Source organism: Bombyx mori, chromosome 27 (assembly GCF_030269925.1).
Source record: "Bombyx mori chromosome 27, ASM3026992v2".
NCBI lineage: Eukaryota > Metazoa > Arthropoda > Insecta > Lepidoptera > Bombycidae > Bombyx > Bombyx mori.
The window spans coordinates 5,022,587-5,043,076 of NC_085133.1; the positions used below are offsets into that span (position 1 = coordinate 5,022,587).

Below are 20,490 nucleotides of genomic sequence, written 5' to 3' on the forward strand. Positions count from 1 at the left end.
CTTATTTTCGTTTGTGTAATCTTTCGATGTCTTTATATAATTTGTGTTTAGAATAAAAATTATTTGATGACTTTTAAATTTTCCGATAAGTCGTAAAGTGTAGTCAGGAGTGATCGAGCGGAACAAGTGTTCTCGTGGATGTTTTTGATTGTAGGTTAACCATCACACGAGGACGTGTGACGTGTCAGAATGGCCGTGTCGTGGATAACGACTTTTAGTTGTCGTGGATAACGACTTTTAGTAATATTAAGACGGTGGTTTTGATTATTATAAATATCACAAATTGAAGGGTAGACTGCGTAACGCCACAGTATAAAATGGCGGTACGTGGACAGAGTCGTGGCATTCCGTGTCAGACAGTCATTCAGTCCGTATCGGACGGTCGGTCCGTCTCAGTCAGTGAGTCAGTCAGTCAGTCAGTCAGTCAGTCAGTCTGTCGGTATGTGCAACGAAACTGTCGGCTTTATCCTGTCATTGTGAAAGTTGTGTGTGTTGAGTTTCAATAATTATTATTGAAAAGTTTTATTGACTAAACTGAGTTCAATCGAATACGAGTGATGACGGAAACTACCGCTCAGCCATCCCCCCTGGCGCTGCCGCCGACATATATATATACATTATATATAAATTATATATATTATCTTATACATAAAAGACAGCCAAAGAGAAGTTTAAACTCTGTTAATTTTACTTGTGTGGAACGCAATTCTTGTGTCAAACCCGGCTCGCTTTACTGGCCAATACTACTACCAATAATCTGAGCATGCAACATTTGGGAATAGTGTTAAGAAAATTTTCTCCCATACTGCTAACACGATCATTATTTAACACTAGACATACCCTCTGTAACGCCGGTATTAATTTTTTAATTCATAAACAATTAAATTTGTTGCACTTTTGTTTCGGATTAAAAGTTGCTTCTTTTGTTTGGTTCACAAATCACGAACCACATTATTAAAGTAAATAAACCATCATAGCCCGTTCATGTCGTTTACCATAATAAAAAAAACTGTGCGCTAATTCAGGCTATAAGCTGCCTTGAATATTCATCCAATTCTGGTCAGCTGTCACGGTAAGAGATGAGACTTTCACGTCATTAATAAACTAACGAGCAAGACAAGTGAGTAATGAAGCAAAAATTATCAATATAACAATATTAATTCAAAAAAATAGTCAACGAAAATCAAACTGTAAAAAAATAGTCACAATTGTCGTTATGAGCCAGCTTGATTACTTTACTGAAATATAAATTCGAATCTGGAAGAGAAACTCATGGTATTTTACAAATAAATTCATCACGACATATGAATCAAATTTGTATTAAATAAAACTTCTTTTACGATTTAATATGGCTTTTATTACTTTCAGACACAAAGTAAACGGCCTAAAGTATTAAAACACCAGGTGTATTCATACCGAATGTTTAAATCGCGTCGCTGTGTATAAAATTGATTCAAACGAAATACTTACTTGAGACATGTTTGACAATGACATCCACGATGAAGGATTATCTATGGTTATTATCTATGGTCAATGCTTCACCAATTGACCGGTCAGATTTTTACAAAAAATTAATTCTTATTTGAGTGAGCGGTACATCAAGATTATTATTTATTTAATCGTTACATCTTCGAAAAATACACGTCTAAAGTACACCATATTCAAATACAGGGTACAATAGCACCAACTACAGTAAGTGTTAACCAGAATACCGTGAGAATTGTTCGCCCCGATTTAAACAGTTCTAAAGTTCTCCGCTTCGCACCCAAATTTTGTATCTCACGATTTTGACGGGACTTACAAATGACTGCTTTGATATGGTAAATCGTGAATTTAAGGAATGCTCCATAAATATGTATATGTGTGTTAGACTTTAAAAACATAACCTGTGTAAGTAATAATGAGAATATATTAATTTAGTCTAGTATCGAAGTACATATATTTATTTGTTATGAATGGACAGACGGCACTTCTTTACTTAACTGACGTGTGGCGACCACAGACACTACAAAGCGAAAGAGACCTTAAGACATGTCGTTAAAGTCTCAATTGTATTTTATAACAGCGAACAGTTCGACGTGCAACTTAACCCACTATACTTTCTGCCGAATCTTGCGAAGCGAGGAACACGAAGCGAAGCGAAGCACTACTTTAACTAGTACAAATGTTAGAAAATTGTTTCAAATTGAGCCCCATCAGCTCGTCCATCAGTCAAGGTGAAGCCAGAATAACCCCTCGAGGCTACTCGCAAACAGGTAGGTAAAAAAAAACTTAAATTTTCTGTAAATTAAAATTTTGACATTTTCTTTTAAGATTATTTTTTTACATTTTATGACAAGCGTGCACATCATTTCAACATCACGCAGTGATTAAAACCTGGAACCGACTACTTTGCTTTCAACTAATATAGGTACGTATACGACGAAGTAGCATCAAATTATACCAAAAAATAACTTCAACACTACTTTAAAAACATTATTCCTTGAACAACATAATAAAAATGTCAATTTCCAACACGGTCAATAATCACGCCCACGACACAGTGCGCTATGATTTACTGTACGGCCGGTAATATGACTGTAATTATGTAAATTGATTAAGTATTTTGCTGGGAATACTGCCTTATGGGGCCAAAGGCCTGCCGTTGTTAAGGCCCAGCGCACACGGGGCGCAACTTTCAAAACTTACTACGTGTTAGTTACTTGAATGTAAATGTATTTATACATAGCAAGACATAAAATGATTGGCAATATCTGAAAGTAAATTAATTACACGGGCGACTTTTTATTGCTTATTCTGATATTTGATTGTGAAATGCGCTAGGACGAATATGTAATATAATAGCTTTATCAAATGACATTTATAAAAAAAGTCTATGAACATAATTAAAATAATTCATAAACAAAATTATATTTAAATATCAAAAGTTACGAACGAAAATTTTGGTTAATTGTCTTAAACGCTTTTTAGTTTATTTAGTTGCGTAACGATCAGCTGTTTTTTTTTTAAATCATTATGTTTTTTTTTTTTTTTTAATTTACATTATTCGATGCTCAGTCTGCAAGCGGGTTCAACCACAAAAACTTACGAGTTTAATTTTTTTTACGGCACTCTTGATGTTCAATAAAACTTGAATAACAATAGCTAAATAGTTGGGAATCTCGATGAAATGACACACGAAGATCGTAACATGCTTATTTACTGTTTTTATGACACAAAACTGCTTACCATACAAAGTATTCAATATAGAGTAAGCGTGCAATATTACATTATTATACGAGAGGAGGTCTGATTCATTTTTGAACACTTTTCATTTTAGAATGATGGAAATGAACGACGTCATTTGATTGGCGTCGATTGGCGGGGTTGTGAATTTTTTTTTTGTCTTATTATTGAAGTCAATGAATTATACGACGCAGTCTAATTTATAAAATTATTCGAGTACACTCAAGATAGCTAGCTTCAATGGCCGTCTACATATTATTTATGATACACTAATAATTTTGTTATTTATAGCTTTTTGTACAATATTCAAATCATGAAATTCCCGATTTTTTTTCCCTTAGATTTCCGTATTAAATTGCAAAACTTTTTGAATGAAAAAACCTTCAATTTTTATGAGCTAGTCAGGAGGACTGTCAATAACTTTTTTCAGTCTAAACCGTGAAGGAAGAGGTTATACGTTATAGTCGTAAACATTATAGATTAATATATTTTTTTTATTCAATGACATTAAAATAAATCTCTGATAAAAAAGGGAAATAACTCGATCCATAGATTATACACTTGATATATTGACTCGATCTAATCATCTTTATTAGAATAAAATCTTTGCAAAAATCCAAAATGAAATATGGCGTATGCAATTTTGACAAGACAAACTTGAAATAATCCACTACGTTAGGGCTCGGAAGCTTAAGAACATATTTCAGCCAACATTGTCGCCAGATTAAAGATGCAGTGAAATCTCAGAACTGGCGTCTGCAATATATTCACGTAAACTGATCGCGGATTACTGGTAGTCCGCTGCTACTAACAAAATGTTATTTGCGTGTTCTGTTACTATAAATAACGCGAATACGCCGACCATAACACTACTTGTGGTTTAATAGATATTGACTTGAGAGACGATATTGTTTTATACCCACAATGGAAGCTCAATGTTATTAAAGGAATATACGCTATCGCTACGATATCGTTTTCAGATCTTTAAAATGCTTAGGAAGCTTCTCTTCTTTTTCTCCACCTTATCCCACTAGGTGGGGTCTGCACAGCTAATTTTTCTCTTCCATTCTCTTCTATCAGCCTTCATCTCAACACTCACTCCTCTCTCTCTCATATCGTCATTCACACACTCCATCCATGTCTTCTTCGGTCGACCTCTTCCCCCTCTACCTTGCACTACCATTTCCATACATCTCCTAGTCACATGCATCTTCTCTCTACGCATCACATGTCCATACCACGCTAAATGATTAGGAAGCATTAGACGAAAAAATATAAATGATCAAGAAAAGACGGAACTTCAATATCGCAATATCACTTAACGCATGTATAATTTTGCAAGCATTGATAGGCAGAGACGAATATTAACTTCGAACTTCACTATTGCCTTTTCAAATATGTGCTGGAAAATTTAAAATCAGATTGTTCGGGGTCAATCAAGGAGTGTCAGTGGCGTTCGGCTCCCAAACGCCAAGCTGCTTTTTCCCTACCTATTCGTTTCTATTTCAGCTACGCTTGGACGGGTAGATGAACTCATGGGCTCGACCTGAATTTTCTAGCACTAGCCCTAGCAAGAGCAGTGTATCGCAGTATCTACCACCGGATTGGAATCGCGACCCACTGCAAAGATCCGGCAAGAAACTCAGGGGGCTGTGTTTATGAGTTAGTTCGCTCGTCGGACTCTTCGTCACAATCGACGAGTGAATTCGGGCGATTCGCCATTATATATTTCGGGCGACGGCGGCTTTGCGTTGCCCCGTCGACTGGGTCGGATATGTAATTAGCGGCCACGATAAGATGGTTATCGTGACGCGCCGCTTTGTCGAAGTATCATACCAAAAATCTTCATTAAAAAAATACTGGCACAATTCAAAGCAAAGGAGTGCAAATAAAACACCAATGAATTATTTAAATGTAGGTAAGTGTATTAGCAACGTTGGTACATGAGATTACTGAATAATACTGTCATTTGAATACCGTAACACCGTGACGTTCCAATACAGGAACACGCACCTCTTTATAACTAGTGTAGTATTAATACGTTTAGTAAAAAAATCGATATCTCGTTCATAATCGATGTAAAACAGTGCACGCCTCTAAATATGCAATATACGTTACAACACGCGCGTCTATCACACCTATAAATTCAATAACGGTTTTTTTATATATATATATTTTAATACACATTAAGGACACTACCGATAAATATAATAAAAACATGAGCATTCATACAGATAGGAATCACTTAATAATTAGTTTATTGAAAAATTGAGGTTTAACTCGAGTTAAAATGGTCACTCGAATTTTCATATTCCACTACAATGGTTTTTTTTTCTTGCAAAACGTAAACAAATACTATAATTATTATATGACAAAAATTAAATAACAAAGAAGAAATTCATATCTCTCTAGAAATTACATACAGCTATATTTTCTCTAAGGCAAAATAATTTGGTAGAAAATCTTTCTACACTACAACAGTTAAATTGCTAGTCTACCTGACCTTTAGTAGACTATAGAAATAAAATAATTTAAAGGATCGCATATTATATAAACTTTTTTTTTTCAATCATTGATTTTGCCACTTAACATCTAAAATTAAGAAGCAATTATTAAATATGAAAAGAACAAAGGAAAGAAAAACAAAAAATAACAAAACAAAATAAAAATCATTAATTTAATTTCTCTGTGATAATAATATAATATTTTTCAATAATTATAATCATATTCATGTATTAAGGGAATAATATTCTAATCTACACACAGTGATTTTTAAAACTATAAAACTAGTTTTGTCGCAGCGACAAACTAAAAATGTTCCCGTTTAAATAATTTCACAGTATAAAATATAGTATTTACCTAATATATTAAGAAACATAAATAAAAGAGTATTTTCTGTTACAATTTCAACGTCGGAAAAGCCTGAATTATTCAAAGTTAAAATTGTTTATTACTTCGTTCTTATTGTATGAAGACATCCAAAGGTTTTAGAGAAACTTACTAATTAATGTATGAAAAAAAATCGTAAAATAAAAATAAAATCAATAAACAATTACAAAAGATTAACCGGTAGAGAAATTGCCATACTAAAGTTTCATATCTCCATTTTCAAGCTCTGTAGTACTTAATTAAATTCACTATATTTTAATATTAGCCTGATATTTAATAGATTATTATTAAAGAATAGAATAGAAAATTACAATAATACCAGTAAAGTATGATTGTAAAAATCTAAATGTGTTTTGAAAACACCACAAAATTCAATTTGAAATAGAGAAACGGACTTTGTTGTTTCCAAAAAATTTGCTCATTCTTACTCATTATTCAGTGAAGTGAACAAACGGACGACATTATATAACTATGTAATACAAAAAAATCATGTAAATAACATGATTTACTATCAAAGGCATTTTCTAAAATAGCTGAAAATAAAACAAAAAAATCTGTATTTCGGGTTTTAATTCAAATCAAATATTGATCGAAAATGCCTGTAATAATAGTAATGACGTATGACACTGAGACGTGGTCGCAGATAATTAGAAGGCTCAAAGTCGTGGAGCAATAGAGAGGGCTATACTTGGAGTTTGTCTGCGCGATCGGTTCAGGAATGAGGAGATTCCCAGAAGAACGGAGGTAACTGACATAGCCCGAAGGAATGAGAGTTTGGCAGGGAATGGCCGCGGGTAGGGCACATTGCTCAAAGAATAAATAGCTGCTGAATCCAAAAAGGACTGGAGCGGCAACCGCAAATATTTCCGTACCGGAAAACAGAGCGTGGTTAGGCTTACCATAATAGGAGCTGATGGGATGTTAAAGGGGAAGCCCCTGGATGCTGTATCTGCAAGATCCAACAGCGAATTATGTGGGCTAATTAAATATGATAATTGATTGAAGCAACTCGAAAAGCCTAGATTCGATTCAATGTCTTGTGAAGTAACATTTCGATAAAGTCTAATTTCTATCAGGCGTCTATAATCAAGGAGTGTATATATTAAATGTGGAATAATCGTCGCGTTATTCATGAACTAAAATACAGGCAATTCTCTACTGTTAGGAGTACTTATGTTTGAATAACATTATTGAATTATTTTATAAATAGTAAGAACGCTTGTAAAATGTATTTTTTTTTAAATTACGCTATTCTTTTTGAAAAAATTTAGCAACAATTTTGTACCATACCCTCACTCCTATATTTGAATAGTTTCCTCTAACTGTTCTCATAAATTTCATTGCGTATTTTTAATAGAATCAAAACACCACTAACCCTTCAAAATGACTTTTCTCATACAACATGAAACAGAGCAATGAAATGTCTTTTTTACAGAAGTTTTTTTTTTGCTTTACCTTTCCTATCGTGCAAGGACTCCTTAACTTAGTCTATGGTTAACCACAGACAATACAATATATCTACTTCAATTCACTAATCTAAAAAAACATAAAATTTGGAAAGAACTAGAGATCTTTATAGTATGAAATGGAAGTTTCCGATAAAATGATACAAAAAAAAATATATGCTACAAAAAATCCTATGCTACAGTGGTTACATAAAATTTATGAGACAACACAAAAACAATATAATAATTCCTAACTTTGTATATACTTATCTAGTTGATAAATAAGAAGTGATTAAATAATCATCTTAAATCTAAATACAAAAAGTCTTCATATAAAACGCTTCGGCCAACAACGAAAATCAATCGATCGCTTCATGGAAGCGACCTGGGTCCGGCAAGTTGCGATCTTGTACAAAACCTTTATAATATCATACAAAAAACTTACACGTACTTAAATCATTATAATGCACTGTTTTGAGGGTAGTTTGTACAAGGATTATTCAGTCGATGTAAGCCCATTTCCAGCTCTATGAAATGCATTCTTGTGCATGTAAGGTCACGCCGAGACTTACTCCTAAAACTAACCTAGATAAACGTGTCAAATAAATAAAACACTACCACTAAAATCATAATATGCGGAGGGAAACATTAAAAAAAAACATTAATAATATGGACTTTTAAAGCTACCGTCTTTCACGGATTCACAACTATTGTTAATTATATATGAGAGAAAACAAAAAAAAAATATCACAATTTATTTAACTGTCTGTTGTTATTTGTTTGTTAATTTTCTAAAAATCTATAAACACTTCACTTCACGATGGGTCGTTGCGTGACGGGTAACATCTATCAGCCATTGTACTAGGATAGGACGACGTCGTTCACAAGATGAACACCCTAATTATACAATTAAATCACAACATCAAAAAGAAATCATATCGGGCCCAAATAACCGGCCAATCATAACAATCGATATAAAAATCTCGATACATAAAAATCATATCTCTTTCACAATTATCGTATCGTGTCATATCAAATTCTACGGAATCGATATATCGTTTGATCGATACCAAAGTATTGTGAACTAAAATCGATTATGGTGTTTTAGAGTACAACCCACTAAATTATACTTTTTTTTATGAATATTGCGTTCAAGCAACTTCCGTTTGAAAATTGTCATGATAAGAACTAAAACGCGGTAAACGATTATGCATCTTAATGCTATAATTATATAAGACGGATATTCCTTATCTTATTAAATTTATAAGGACAATAGAACCTATTTTTATATATTAAACCGTAAAAAGACGTGGAATGGATATAAAACATTACAAAAATTATATTTTATTATATTAAATCACTATTTAGGGTTGAATGGACTGAGAATGGAGAGTGTTTTTTCTGAATTTACAAATACATTATTTATCTTTGCTGATGTGAAGTTTTAATACAAATAATTTCTTATGAAACGCTTGAAAAGAAAAACTCAATTCAGGACTAAGCTTCGAATTCTAAACTTTAACTATGCCGTAAGACCGACACAAATGTTCTGGTCATTTGACTATTCATTCAACCTAATAGAAACGTCAGCAAATTATTCCTCTATCGAACGATCCAAGAAATAATCCTCACGTTAGATATTTTTTTGTAAATAGTAGTTAACGTCATACAAATTAGACAATGCTACAATATTCAAATCGTGGTTATCTATAATGTATTTTTTTTTTTACATTACCAGTGCTCGATGCATTTTAATTGTAATCTTTAATCGTTACAATATCGATTGTATATAGCGTACCTGTGCCGGATCTAATTTAAGGAATCATTTATATACATTTATATAGTGTTTCAATTCATTCTTTGTTCGTTTCCCAATAAATTAATATTATTCAGTTTGCTGTTCAGAAGAAGAGTGAATTTCGATCTTTATCATTATTATCGATTTTCTTTGATGGATCGCGTTTGTCAGCACCTCTCTATATACAACCGATATTTATTTATTAGAATGTATACATTGTTAATTTAATAAAAAAAAACACGATACATTTCGCAAATTCCAATACAAATATTAGCTTTTTCATTACGAACACTGAACCGTACGTACGTGGCAAAAAATATATATGGATAAAAAAAAAGACGTTTTACTTATTTAGACATAGATACGTCACAACAACTACAAAAAACTTTATTATTATTATTATTAGTATTATTATTATATTAGTACAGAAGATGGCACAACTATATACACAAGGGAATTGACATGATAATATACAAAACGTAATTAATATATTATTAATGATGGCCGAATTCAAATGAAATACATTTCGGTATTTAGGCCTATACACGTTTACATTTAAAAAAAAAAGTACAGTTACCGACACTAATCCGAAATAGAAATTAAATAATATTAATTTAATTAAAAAAATAAAAACAGTACCTTCATACACATTGAAAGTGTATAAATATGTTAATACTAAAAACAGAAATTGATGATTCCATTATTATTTTTATATTTTTTTCATTTTCGAATTTTGTTGATAACTGTACACTGGAACGTTAAATTCACATCTAAATTTCAACACTGAAGGAGCTACTTTTGTCTTCTTTTTTCTTAACATAAATACTCGTGCAGATAATGTCATACTACAACTATTGGCTTTGCAAGAATACTTTAAATTATATGTGAAACTTATTGGTTTAATGATGTAATTCTCACAAAGCCTAATAAATATATTATATTCGTTACGATTCATATTGATGATTATATTGGAAAATCTTAGATCGTGCAATATCTAATGTGGTGTTTTAATTTGAAAACAAATACTAACGGTAATTTTAGTGCGCTACTCATATTGTATAAGACGTTTTAAAGTCAATATTTGCTTTCAATTTAAAATTATTTTTCCCTTTTCCTGGCAGATAACTGTTGCTGTTGTCAATTGACTTGTCAATAAAATTTAAATATATTAGGAACACAACAACACATAAAGGTGTGTACGAATATAGATCGGAAGTCTGCCGCGCGCGAACATTTGTAGGTTTGTGTATTGGTCGTTGATCGTGTCTGGACATGTATACACACATACAAAAAGATAGATATTTAAACATACAGTTCGCTTCATTGAAATATAATATGGCTCTTTCAATGAGTTACGGGATCCTCGCCATAAGGATTATCATAATAATAAGCAACCGCTTATTGCTTAGATGGGTGGACGAACTCACAGCCCACCTGGTGTGGTGGTGTGGTTACTGGAGCCCATAAACATTTACGACGCAAATTCGCCACCCACCTTGACATATAAGTTCTAAGATCTCAACAGGACTAACAACAGGTCCTACCACCAGTAAAGTGTTACTGCCGTACGCCTGCCGCTCTATGTTTGGACACACTTTTATCATCTCTATATAGATTCGTGCTGTCAGTGGCTTGTCAATAAAATTTGAATGAAACACAAAAATATTCTCTCGATTCCCTGATATGATCATCGCTGTGAATCGTCAGACGTTAGGTGTAGCTAGCGACTGCTGGGCGGCATTGGCATCTGAGCCTGCACGCCCTGCAGGTTCATTGGCCGGCCGTTCGGATTGCCCATGCCCATCCCCTCTTGGTAGTTGTTCGCATCCATCGGCGGCACGTCATCGTTCTGAGCAAAGCAAAAAAAAAAGAAAAAAATTACACAAAAAACAAACAGTGTTCGATAATTTCAATGGAAACTAGCGGCCCGCTCCGGCTCCACTCGGGTCTTTATCAAAAATTTCAACGATATTTGACGTTGTTTTATTTTTTTAAATAAAAAAAAACACTTGTTGCGGCATAACTATAATAGTTATACACAAAATGAACTTTTTGTTAATAATAATGTGTGTTCTACAATGTCGTAGTACCTTTTTTTTCTATCATCAATAGTTTTCGCTTTCGTTTTTTCAAAAGCCTATTATTATATATGTCACTCGGGAATAGTGTAACTTCCAAACAGTGAAAGAATTTTTCAAATCGGTTGAGTAGTTTCAGAGCCTATTCAATATAAACAAACAAACAAACAAATCTTTCCTCTTTATAATATTATAGTATAGAGAGCTAAATGTTCCTCTCGGTTTTAACAACTATACACTTATAATTCAGGAATATCACATTTTCCCGGAATATAGAATTGCTTGATTTGCATTCTCTGGTCCATTTATAGATCGGTTGTTGAACGAATCAGCGAAACAAACTGTCGTATTCATTATAGCTAATATACAAAGCGGTGCCCGGGTCACGATTATTGTCATAACAAAAACATCCTATCCAGATAAAAATTAAGTTGCTTCCAGAAAAAATATTTAAACATACAAACTTTTAGTTATACTTAAATGTTACTATAGACATGATTCATCGTCATTTTTTTACACGTTATTAATATATGATGATTTTAAAAAAAGCATGACGTTTGTGTTTAATATGAACTTAAGCAAATGAATGAGGATACAGTAAATCGAAACAAACATAGCGCGAACACAACACAATAGCTTTCAGGAACAATTATTTGACAAAACCATATTCTGGAACCGTATTCTTGTTGGCAATATTAATCTCGAATTAGCCTAGGTGATAAATTACAATGCAATAAATTACTAAATGTATTTATACATGTTATATATATAAAAGTGAAAACTACCCCGAAAAAAATGAAAATGTGTTATGCTAGTCTGATTCATTTTAAAGTGTTTAACATTAAGTTATCGAAACACAGAGCAGACCCAAATCATTTACGCTACAGTTGTACGAGCCAGTGTGGTTGAAGTAGAGAAGACTCCACGCTGCTTGCGAGTTTGCGATCTACAAAGCCGTAATGTATAGCATCGTAAGCGTCAATGTATTGCGTTTTCGTAATTTGCTCAGATTGACCGCGTTGGTGTCGTTTTCAAGTTTGGAGCCAAAAGCGAGTTGTTTTTCCTTTTTTTCTTATTGTTTAGGTGAATGGACGAGCTCACACAGCCCACCTGGTGTTAAGTGGTTACTAGAGCCCATAGACATCTACAACATAGATGCCGCTACCCACCTTGAGATATGAGTTTTGAGGTCTCAGTAAAGTTACAAGTCAAGTCATGGTCCGGCGATGAGCGATCGTGCGGGCTTAATAGCAAAATCGATCGACCGTGCTAAAAGTATCAAGACGGGTCGGTTTGGTTAGATGGGTGAGTAAAGGCTTCGTCAAACAGAACGCGTACTTAGCGCTGCGTTTTAACGTCGCTGTCTTTTCATGTCACACAAATTGACTAGATGAGCCTAACGCTCCTTGACGCAACGTAACATCCGCCAAATCATAGTACCTTTCGATAGCAGTGTGAAAATTTAAAAGTATTAAAATGTCGAGTGTTTCAGATGTGGCATTGTATAACCATAGGTATTTTCTAAGTAATTCTATCAATTTGTCGGGCATTATCCAGTATTCCAGTATTTAATCCAGTATTTAATACACATTCACTAGGACGCTAAAATAAAATTTGTAAAAAATTACGTCAAAGCGTCTTAACGCCGCGACAGAGCGTTGCGTACTTATAGTGCTGGCGCTCTGTTTGACAGTTTATTACCATAGTAGTACAACTCGGCGTCATAGCGCGCCGTCAGTTTAGCGTTCTGACGCGCGCTAAGTACGCGTTATGTTTGACGAAGCCTTTAGATGGGTGAGTTAGAGTGGGGGTACCTCGCGATGCCTGCGGATGGTGCGGTCCTCGTATCTGGTGCCGCCGGTCGAGGCCATGGGCCGGCTGAGCGTGCTGTTGGCGTGCCCGGGCGAGTGCGGCGCGCCCGACGCGGCCCCCGGACCCGCTGCGCGCCCCACACACGTTACACACGACCGTCACACGATTAACGTACAATAACCAAACGTCACAATCTGACCGGGTTATACCCAGTTCAATGAACTTTACGATATTCTCGCCTTAATTTTGTCAACTACTAGTGTAAGAGCGTGTGAGGAGTCGATACGAATTGGTAACACCGACCTTACTTCTAGTGTAATTATACATTCGAATTCGTAAATCGTCTTTTCGCATTAAAAGCGTACAATTTCCAAAAAACTTCGAAATTGAGTTAATATGCGGAATCATTTGGTATCACCAGTATTATTCTCATAAATACTGTCAAAAGAGCATAGTTTAGTTAGTTTTTTTTTTTTTAGTTTACTTGTTTTGACTACTATTAACAAAATTAATACATAATTTTATCCTACTTTAAAAGACAGATAATGTAAGTGGTAAAAAATAAAAAATAAACGTTGCAAAGATGATTCATATCAAAAATATCACATGTTAAACCTTTAAAACACTCTCCTGTAAAATTAGTGAGTTTTGAGATTATTCAGTTTTTATGCGAGAAGACGAAATCAGATAGTAATTGTTCCCGTGAAATTGCGATTTTCGACCTTATTGCCTTTAGCGAGGTGGCGTTCACTTTTTCTGGCGTCTGTGAGGTACGATGACAGCTTAATACCAGTTAGGTCTTAAGTTCGTCTCATCAATGATGCTCATAAAAAAATCATTTCGTGCAATAATAGATTTTGACCATTAGACACCAAATTGCATTAATAGAAAACTATATTATATTTCAAACGTAAAAATATGATTGCTATATAGCATTTACTATAAAACAGTACGGTGCCATCAATCCTGTCTCCTCACAACGGACTCCACCACTAATATTGGCAAATTCAAAATTCAAAAATATTATTAGAGTATTAGTACTCTAATAATATTTTTGAATAACTCAAAATCAATACTTTTCTTTATCTTTTGAGTGGTTATTGTATGGAAAACTGTGTTATCCAATATATACATGGCTTGTTTCAATCTTGTCTTGAACTGATATTTTGAATATACAATAAAATTACTTCTAATTTTGTCTTTATAGCGGAAGTCCAAAGAGCGAAGTTGTGTCAATTGTTTCATTTTGTAAACTCAATGTTTGAATGTGTAATAACGCTGGTTCATCAATCGTTCAACATCTTTGTGAAAGTGCACAAATATGGGAGAATGAAACAAAGCCACTTGGAGTGGTATCTCGAGTTCTTCCTAAAAGTCCACTGAGGACTTTCCACTCAGTAAATAACCACAATTATACTGAGACTTAATTTAATTTCATCATCACAATCAATTAAAGTCTATAATTCAATTTCAACCCATTACGCTTATGCATGTATGCAAGATTAATATTTTTAATATAGTAAATATTTCGATACGAATTATTTAACAATTGACGATACATTCGATTGATTACGATTAAAAAGACAAGATCGAAACGGCTCAACGAACACATTTATACACAATGCACACATTTATACACAACATATACACAAATGTACACGTAACATCGATATGTACATACACAATGAATTTCATGAATAAAGCTGCAATTACGAGAGACTGAGTGTGTTAATATAACATTCAACGCAACAACAAAATGAGTTTATCTTTTAAAATTTATCTCTGAATTTCGATCGAATTTTATATTTATTTATTAAATTAACCAGTACGATACTCAATCGAACTTTGGTCAGGAGCGGACGCTTTAAGCTCTTAGTTAATTAATCCTTTGACTGCCTTTTGGGTTATCGATGCTCTACGTGGCGCACGAAATAATTATTTTGATTTTCGTCTTCGATCTTATTACTTAGGCACCAGAATATCTAGTAGAATCTGGGAAAGGCGAATTCGAAGATACTGAGAATGAATCATAAGAAGGCAAAGTTAGGCAATCTAGACGCTTAATTACAGAAATCAATATAATTACTTCAGGGCGCCGCGTAGGGCACCGGTGACCCACACAGCAGTCAAACGGTTAACGATAATGAAAACGCTAATTAGTACAAGATCTCGCTGCAGGATTGGTGCGTTCATCGATTTTTTTGCTTAAAACCAAATTTTTATGTTTATTTACAATTAGGAGAATATATATTTACCAGGGTGTCTATCAAAATTTGGCCGCCATTATTTTTAATTAAATTATTTTTAATTGATTTTTGGTAAAAAAATTCGTTTATTTATTTTTTTAATAAAATAACGTCTACATTACGGTAATTTATATGAAGATTCTAAAAAAATCACAGTGTAAACAGGTATGATTTCGAGAAATTTATATGTTTATAATGTATATTTCTTAATTATATGTCAAATTGAAGCTAATTTTCTTCATAGACTAAATTTCCTTATTATAAAAATGCGAGCTTCACTCATGAATATCCAGTTTTCGAGTTGATGGAATCTCTCGTACAGATGTAAGGCAACACTAACCGCTGCTGCCCGAGGACGACCTCTGCTGGGCGGCGCGCGCCGGCGTCAGGAAGTCGGCCTCGCGCCAGCCGTGCTTGCGGTACACCTCGCGCAGCTCCGCGTGGGACCACATCGTCATCAGCACTTGACCTGGAACAGCACGGGGACTTCAGCTCGGCCGGGACTTATTGTACGCATTTAAGTTTTTTTTTTATGATTGAAGGATTACTGGTGGCCCAGAGGCCTTTCCAGTTTCACCAGGACAGGAGGGCAAGCAAAAGCCCAGTCAGACGCATCTAAGTATCACATAAGTGGGGTACGGCAGGGATGTGCGAAGAACACTGACGTCGAATCTAAGTGAAGAGAATCTGTATTAATAGGCAAAGACAAAATTGTTAAATACCCACTCTCAACTCTGTTTATCTTTTAATTTTTTTTAAAGAATATATACCTAAGTATAGTGTGTCAGTTGTCGAATTTCAGCAATTCAGCAATACTAATATATAATTATTCGCTTCGTATTTCAAATAACTCGTGCGTTGAAATAATTTTCGCACCTCCCTATTGAATTTGTCTTTGGTTCTTGATAATCATCCCTTGTCGTATAAACGGTGCTTTTAGGTACCTGAACCCGTCGCTTACGACGAAGGGCTCGGCGAGTAAATTAACACAGCCCACTGAGTTTCTCGCCGGATCTTCTCAGTGGGTCGCGTTTCCGATCCAGTGGTAATTTGGTACCCAGCTGAGATTCGAACACCGGTGCATCGCTCAACACTAATGCACCGGACGTCTTATCCGTTAGGCCACGACGACTTAGGTCGTGGTCGACCACGACAAGAGGTCCTACCACCAGTAATGCGTTTACGGAGAGTCGTATAAGTTTTGGCTGGTGACCTGCGAACTTGAGGACCCTGGGCGTGTGCCGGTGCCGCTGCTTGGTGAGGTTGAGGAGCCGCTCCACGCCGCCCGCCTCCAGCAGCGACCGCGAGAACTCGCCGCTCTTCTTTATCACTTCGTTGAGGGTCGCCAGCACGGCGGCTATGGTGTCGTCCGAAGTACCCTGGATTCGTGAAATTAAACTTTAATTAGACGATCTTTACATTGACGTTTGTGTGAGAAATGTGTAGAACACTAGAGTGATTTTTTTATTTCCGTACCATTAAGGACACTATGTGTTATGTTTTGAATTTCAATATATTCATAAACGACCAATAAAAAAATGATTAGTTTTTAAGAGACTTAAACTAAAAAAAACCTGCTCTAGTAACAAGCCAAACTAAATACATATATAATTAATTATCTTTACTTTTTAATTAATTATTATTATTATTATATATGAGTCGTCTATTATCAAAGGTGGCAATCTGTGCATTTGGACAAAAAAATGTTTTTGATATGTCAATACAGATTGATTTGAATATAATCGTCTCCTTCAAAGAATACGGTTCAAAACCTGCATTAAATAAAGGTTAATACTTAACCTGTTATTTATCTAAGATGTCGTTCAGAAGAGTTTTGTGAATGCCTATGGAATACAAAGACAATAATTCGTTTTTCTGATTTGCCAATAATTGTCCAAAAGTCACATTGCCGGCTTTGATAATAGTCGACTCATATCTTTCATTTCCGATATGGTAAAAAGACACTAACTTAACGCACCTTTAGATATGAGGACGAAGTTCCGATATACTCGCTATGCTATTTCTTTTTACTGGTGGTAGAACCTCTTATGAGTCCGCGCGGTCGGGTACCACCGCCCCGCCTATTTCTGCCGTAAAGCAGTTATGCGTTTCGGTTTGAAGGGCGGGGCAGCCGTTGTAACTATACTTGAGACCTTAGAACTTATATTATCTCAAGGTGGGTGGCGCATTTACGTTGTGGATGTCTATGGGCTCCAATAACTACTTAACACCAGTTGGGCTGTGAGCTCGTCCACCGATCTAAGCAATAAAAAAAGGGGAGCGCAGTCTCTGTATCGTCAATGATCCTTGATAGGTTTGCAAATTTTTAAACTAAGACTCGGATGCCGTTATATCATAAAAATTGTGTTAATAGATTCCTTTATATAAATACATATGACTGTATATATAAATTAAAGACCCTATTATTAAGTCTTAAGGTCGCTATTCCCTCACCTGGTCGTGCTGTTGGTTCCCGCTGGGCAGCTTCTGCACGAGGTCGCGCATCGCGTACTTCCCGATCAGCTCCTTGTTGCGTTGGTCGATGGCCAGGTTACGTAGAGCCGTGGCCACGGCGCACACCACGCGGTCCACTTCCATACGTAACAGTTCCACCAGGATCGGTAACCCTGTCCGAATACATTTGTTACGACGATTAAAGATTTACGAAAAAATCGCGATTAAATATTTTATAATCCAACAAAACCACAAAGATGATGAAATATAAAATTAATAGCGGATCCGACAGACGTTATCCTAATCCTAAATCCAAAAAATTTATGGTTTGATTTGAGAATCTAAAACATTCTCAAATTCACTGGAACAAACACGAAAAATTTCATCAAAATCGGTCCAACCGTTTAGGAGTTCACTAACATACACACGAACAAAAGTATTACATATATTAAAATTTTTAAAGCACGGAATACTACTGACGCGCGTCACATCTTTTTTTATTTTTTTAATTGCCCTTGTAGGCAGACGAGCGTACGGCCCACCTGATGGTGAGTGGTTACCATCGCCCATGGACTTCAGCAATGCTAAGGGCATAGCCAAGCCGCTTCCTACCGTTACATAGACATTTCTAATGACATTTGGATTTTCGGCCCTATTCGACAACATTATGGCCCGCCAGCCTGGCGCCTGGCTGGACATCTCGGCGCGAGTCCTGTACCTTTTTCTTTCCTGACGGCGGCGCGTATGTCGATGGAGGGCTGCCAGTAGCAGGCGGCGAGGTTCTGCAGCGCGCCGGCCGCCGCCTCCAGCGTCTCCGGGTTGGAGCACGTCTGCAGCAGCGCCATGTACAGCGGGACCACCTGCAAGCACACGCTCACTCTCACTCTCTCTCGCAGGGACAGGACGTTGTACCGGCTTCGGGCCGTGAGCAAATTGGAACTTTAACCTCATATCTCAAGGTGCGTTATGTTAGAGTGTCTTTTTTTCCTACCTAAGCTGATGGTCTAGAGCAGGCCTGGGCAAATGGCGGCCCTCGGTAGAATTTTGTCTGGCCCGTGAAGCATTGTATATATCATTAAAACAGTTTGTGACTCAATCTATTAAGCATAGATGATAGTAGAAACACTTTTAATAACACCTTTGTATGATAATTGTACAGTTTGATAATTATCTGATATTAATGTTTAAAATTTTTCTTGAATTTTTTTTTAATTCAAATAACTTGATAAATATAAATATTTTGATTCAAAAATGTTGGTTTTAAAATTCATTAATTGACATCCTTAGCAAAAACTAAACTTAAAATTAGAAAAAAACCGGTTTGGCCCGAGGTAAAATTTTCATCTGCAATGTAGCCCGACTATCAAAATATTTGCCCACCCCTGGTCTAGAGAGACTATGTCACCGTCACCGAGCTAGTATGTGAGCTCACGGGGCTCAAACCTGACGATGTTGCTAGCACGAACCCTAGCAAGAACCGTGCTTCGCAGAATCTACCAGCGGATCGGACACGCGGCCCACTGAGAAGATCCAGCGGACAAATTAGTGGGCTGTGTCTGTGGGTTAATTTACTCGCCGAGCCCTTCATCGCAAGCGACGGGTTCGACGAGGACGATGACCGGAATGAGTGTCTAATAGCCACTTGACGCCATTACCACAGTAAGATGTGCACGTACCTCAGGAGACCAGAGCATCTCCGTTCCTTTGGGTACGGAGTAACCGAGCTGGGTGTTGTTCTCGACGGGCTGCGGTTCGGGCTCGGACTTCCCGAGTGGACTGGTCGAGTTCGACGATGAGGAACCTTCCTTTTTCTTTTTACTTCCTCCGAAACAGCCGAGGTTTTCTCCTTGTGGAAAACACAACACTAAATACGTGCAAGCTTTTGTGAGTTCTAGTTAAAATTAATACGATTAAGTTCTGTCATTCTTTCCAATAAAAAAGGGCAATTAATATTACATTGAAGTCGTCGTGGCCTAAAGGATAAAGCGTCCGTTACAATCGTATCGAGCAATGCTACTGTGCCAATGTTCGAATCCCACAGACTGGTACCAAGTGCTCTAAGAAATAGGTATTGAATATGTTTCCGCGAAAAAAAATAACAGTGAAAGAATATAATCGAATAATTAAAAAAAAACCTAATAATTTTTTTTCGAAATTACTGGTGATAGGGACTTGTAATGAGTACCAGTACCCTGACAATTTCCACTAAGAAACAACCATGCATTCCAGTTCAAGAGGTTAGGAAAGGCGTTATTACAAGTATTCTCAAAGTGATGTATGTCTCTGGGCTCCGATACAGGTACACTTAACAATAGATGGGCCGTGGGCTCGAACATCCAACTATGCAATAAAATAAAACAAAAACAGTGTTCATATCTAGTCTAATATATTTCGAAAGAACTAGCGGTAGGCAGCGGCTTGGCTCTGCCCCTGGCATTGCTGAAGTCCATGGGCGACGGTAAGCACTCACCATCAGGTGGGCCGTACGCTCGTCTGCCTACAAGGGCAATAAAAAAAAACTACACAATTATTCACTTACATGT

At 35.8% G+C, this 20,490-nt stretch overlaps 1 protein-coding gene and 1 long non-coding RNA gene across 9 annotated transcripts in view; one reads left to right on the top strand and one right to left on the bottom strand.

The window, feature by feature from the left end:
- The first annotated feature begins 1,444 nt into the window (after positions 1-1,444).
- LOC105841726 (uncharacterized) lies at positions 1,445-17,113 on the top strand. Of its 2 annotated transcripts, XR_002430605.3 has the most exons (4): positions 1,445-1,692; positions 2,066-2,255; positions 2,340-2,410; positions 15,816-17,113. It is a non-coding gene; the product is annotated as an uncharacterized LOC105841726 (long non-coding RNA). The 2 variants fall into 2 exon arrangements; XR_009976883.1 differs by lacking the exon at positions 2,340-2,410 and having other exon boundaries at positions 1,453-1,692.
- LOC101738442 (catenin delta-2) overlaps positions 5,889-20,490 on the bottom strand; it is a 64,101-nt gene continuing 49,499 nt past the window's right edge. For 2 of the 7 annotated variants that reach the window (XM_012690953.4, XM_062676469.1), the window contains exons 14-20: positions 19,624-19,811; positions 18,666-18,807; positions 17,948-18,120; positions 16,707-16,872; positions 15,834-15,962; positions 13,250-13,374; positions 5,889-11,206 (exon numbers count right to left, since the gene is read on the bottom strand). In XM_012690953.4, coding sequence (XP_012546407.1) covers positions 11,078-11,206; positions 13,250-13,374; positions 15,834-15,962; positions 16,707-16,872; positions 17,948-18,120; positions 18,666-18,807; positions 19,624-19,811 — 1,052 coding nt within the window. In that variant the 3' untranslated portion in view covers positions 5,889-11,077. The remainder of the gene's footprint in view (positions 11,207-13,249; positions 13,375-15,833; positions 15,963-16,706; positions 16,873-17,947; positions 18,121-18,665; positions 18,808-19,623; positions 19,812-20,490) is intronic. The other 5 variants (XM_004926804.5, XM_012690954.4, XM_062676471.1 and 2 more) reach the window with 5 other exon arrangements.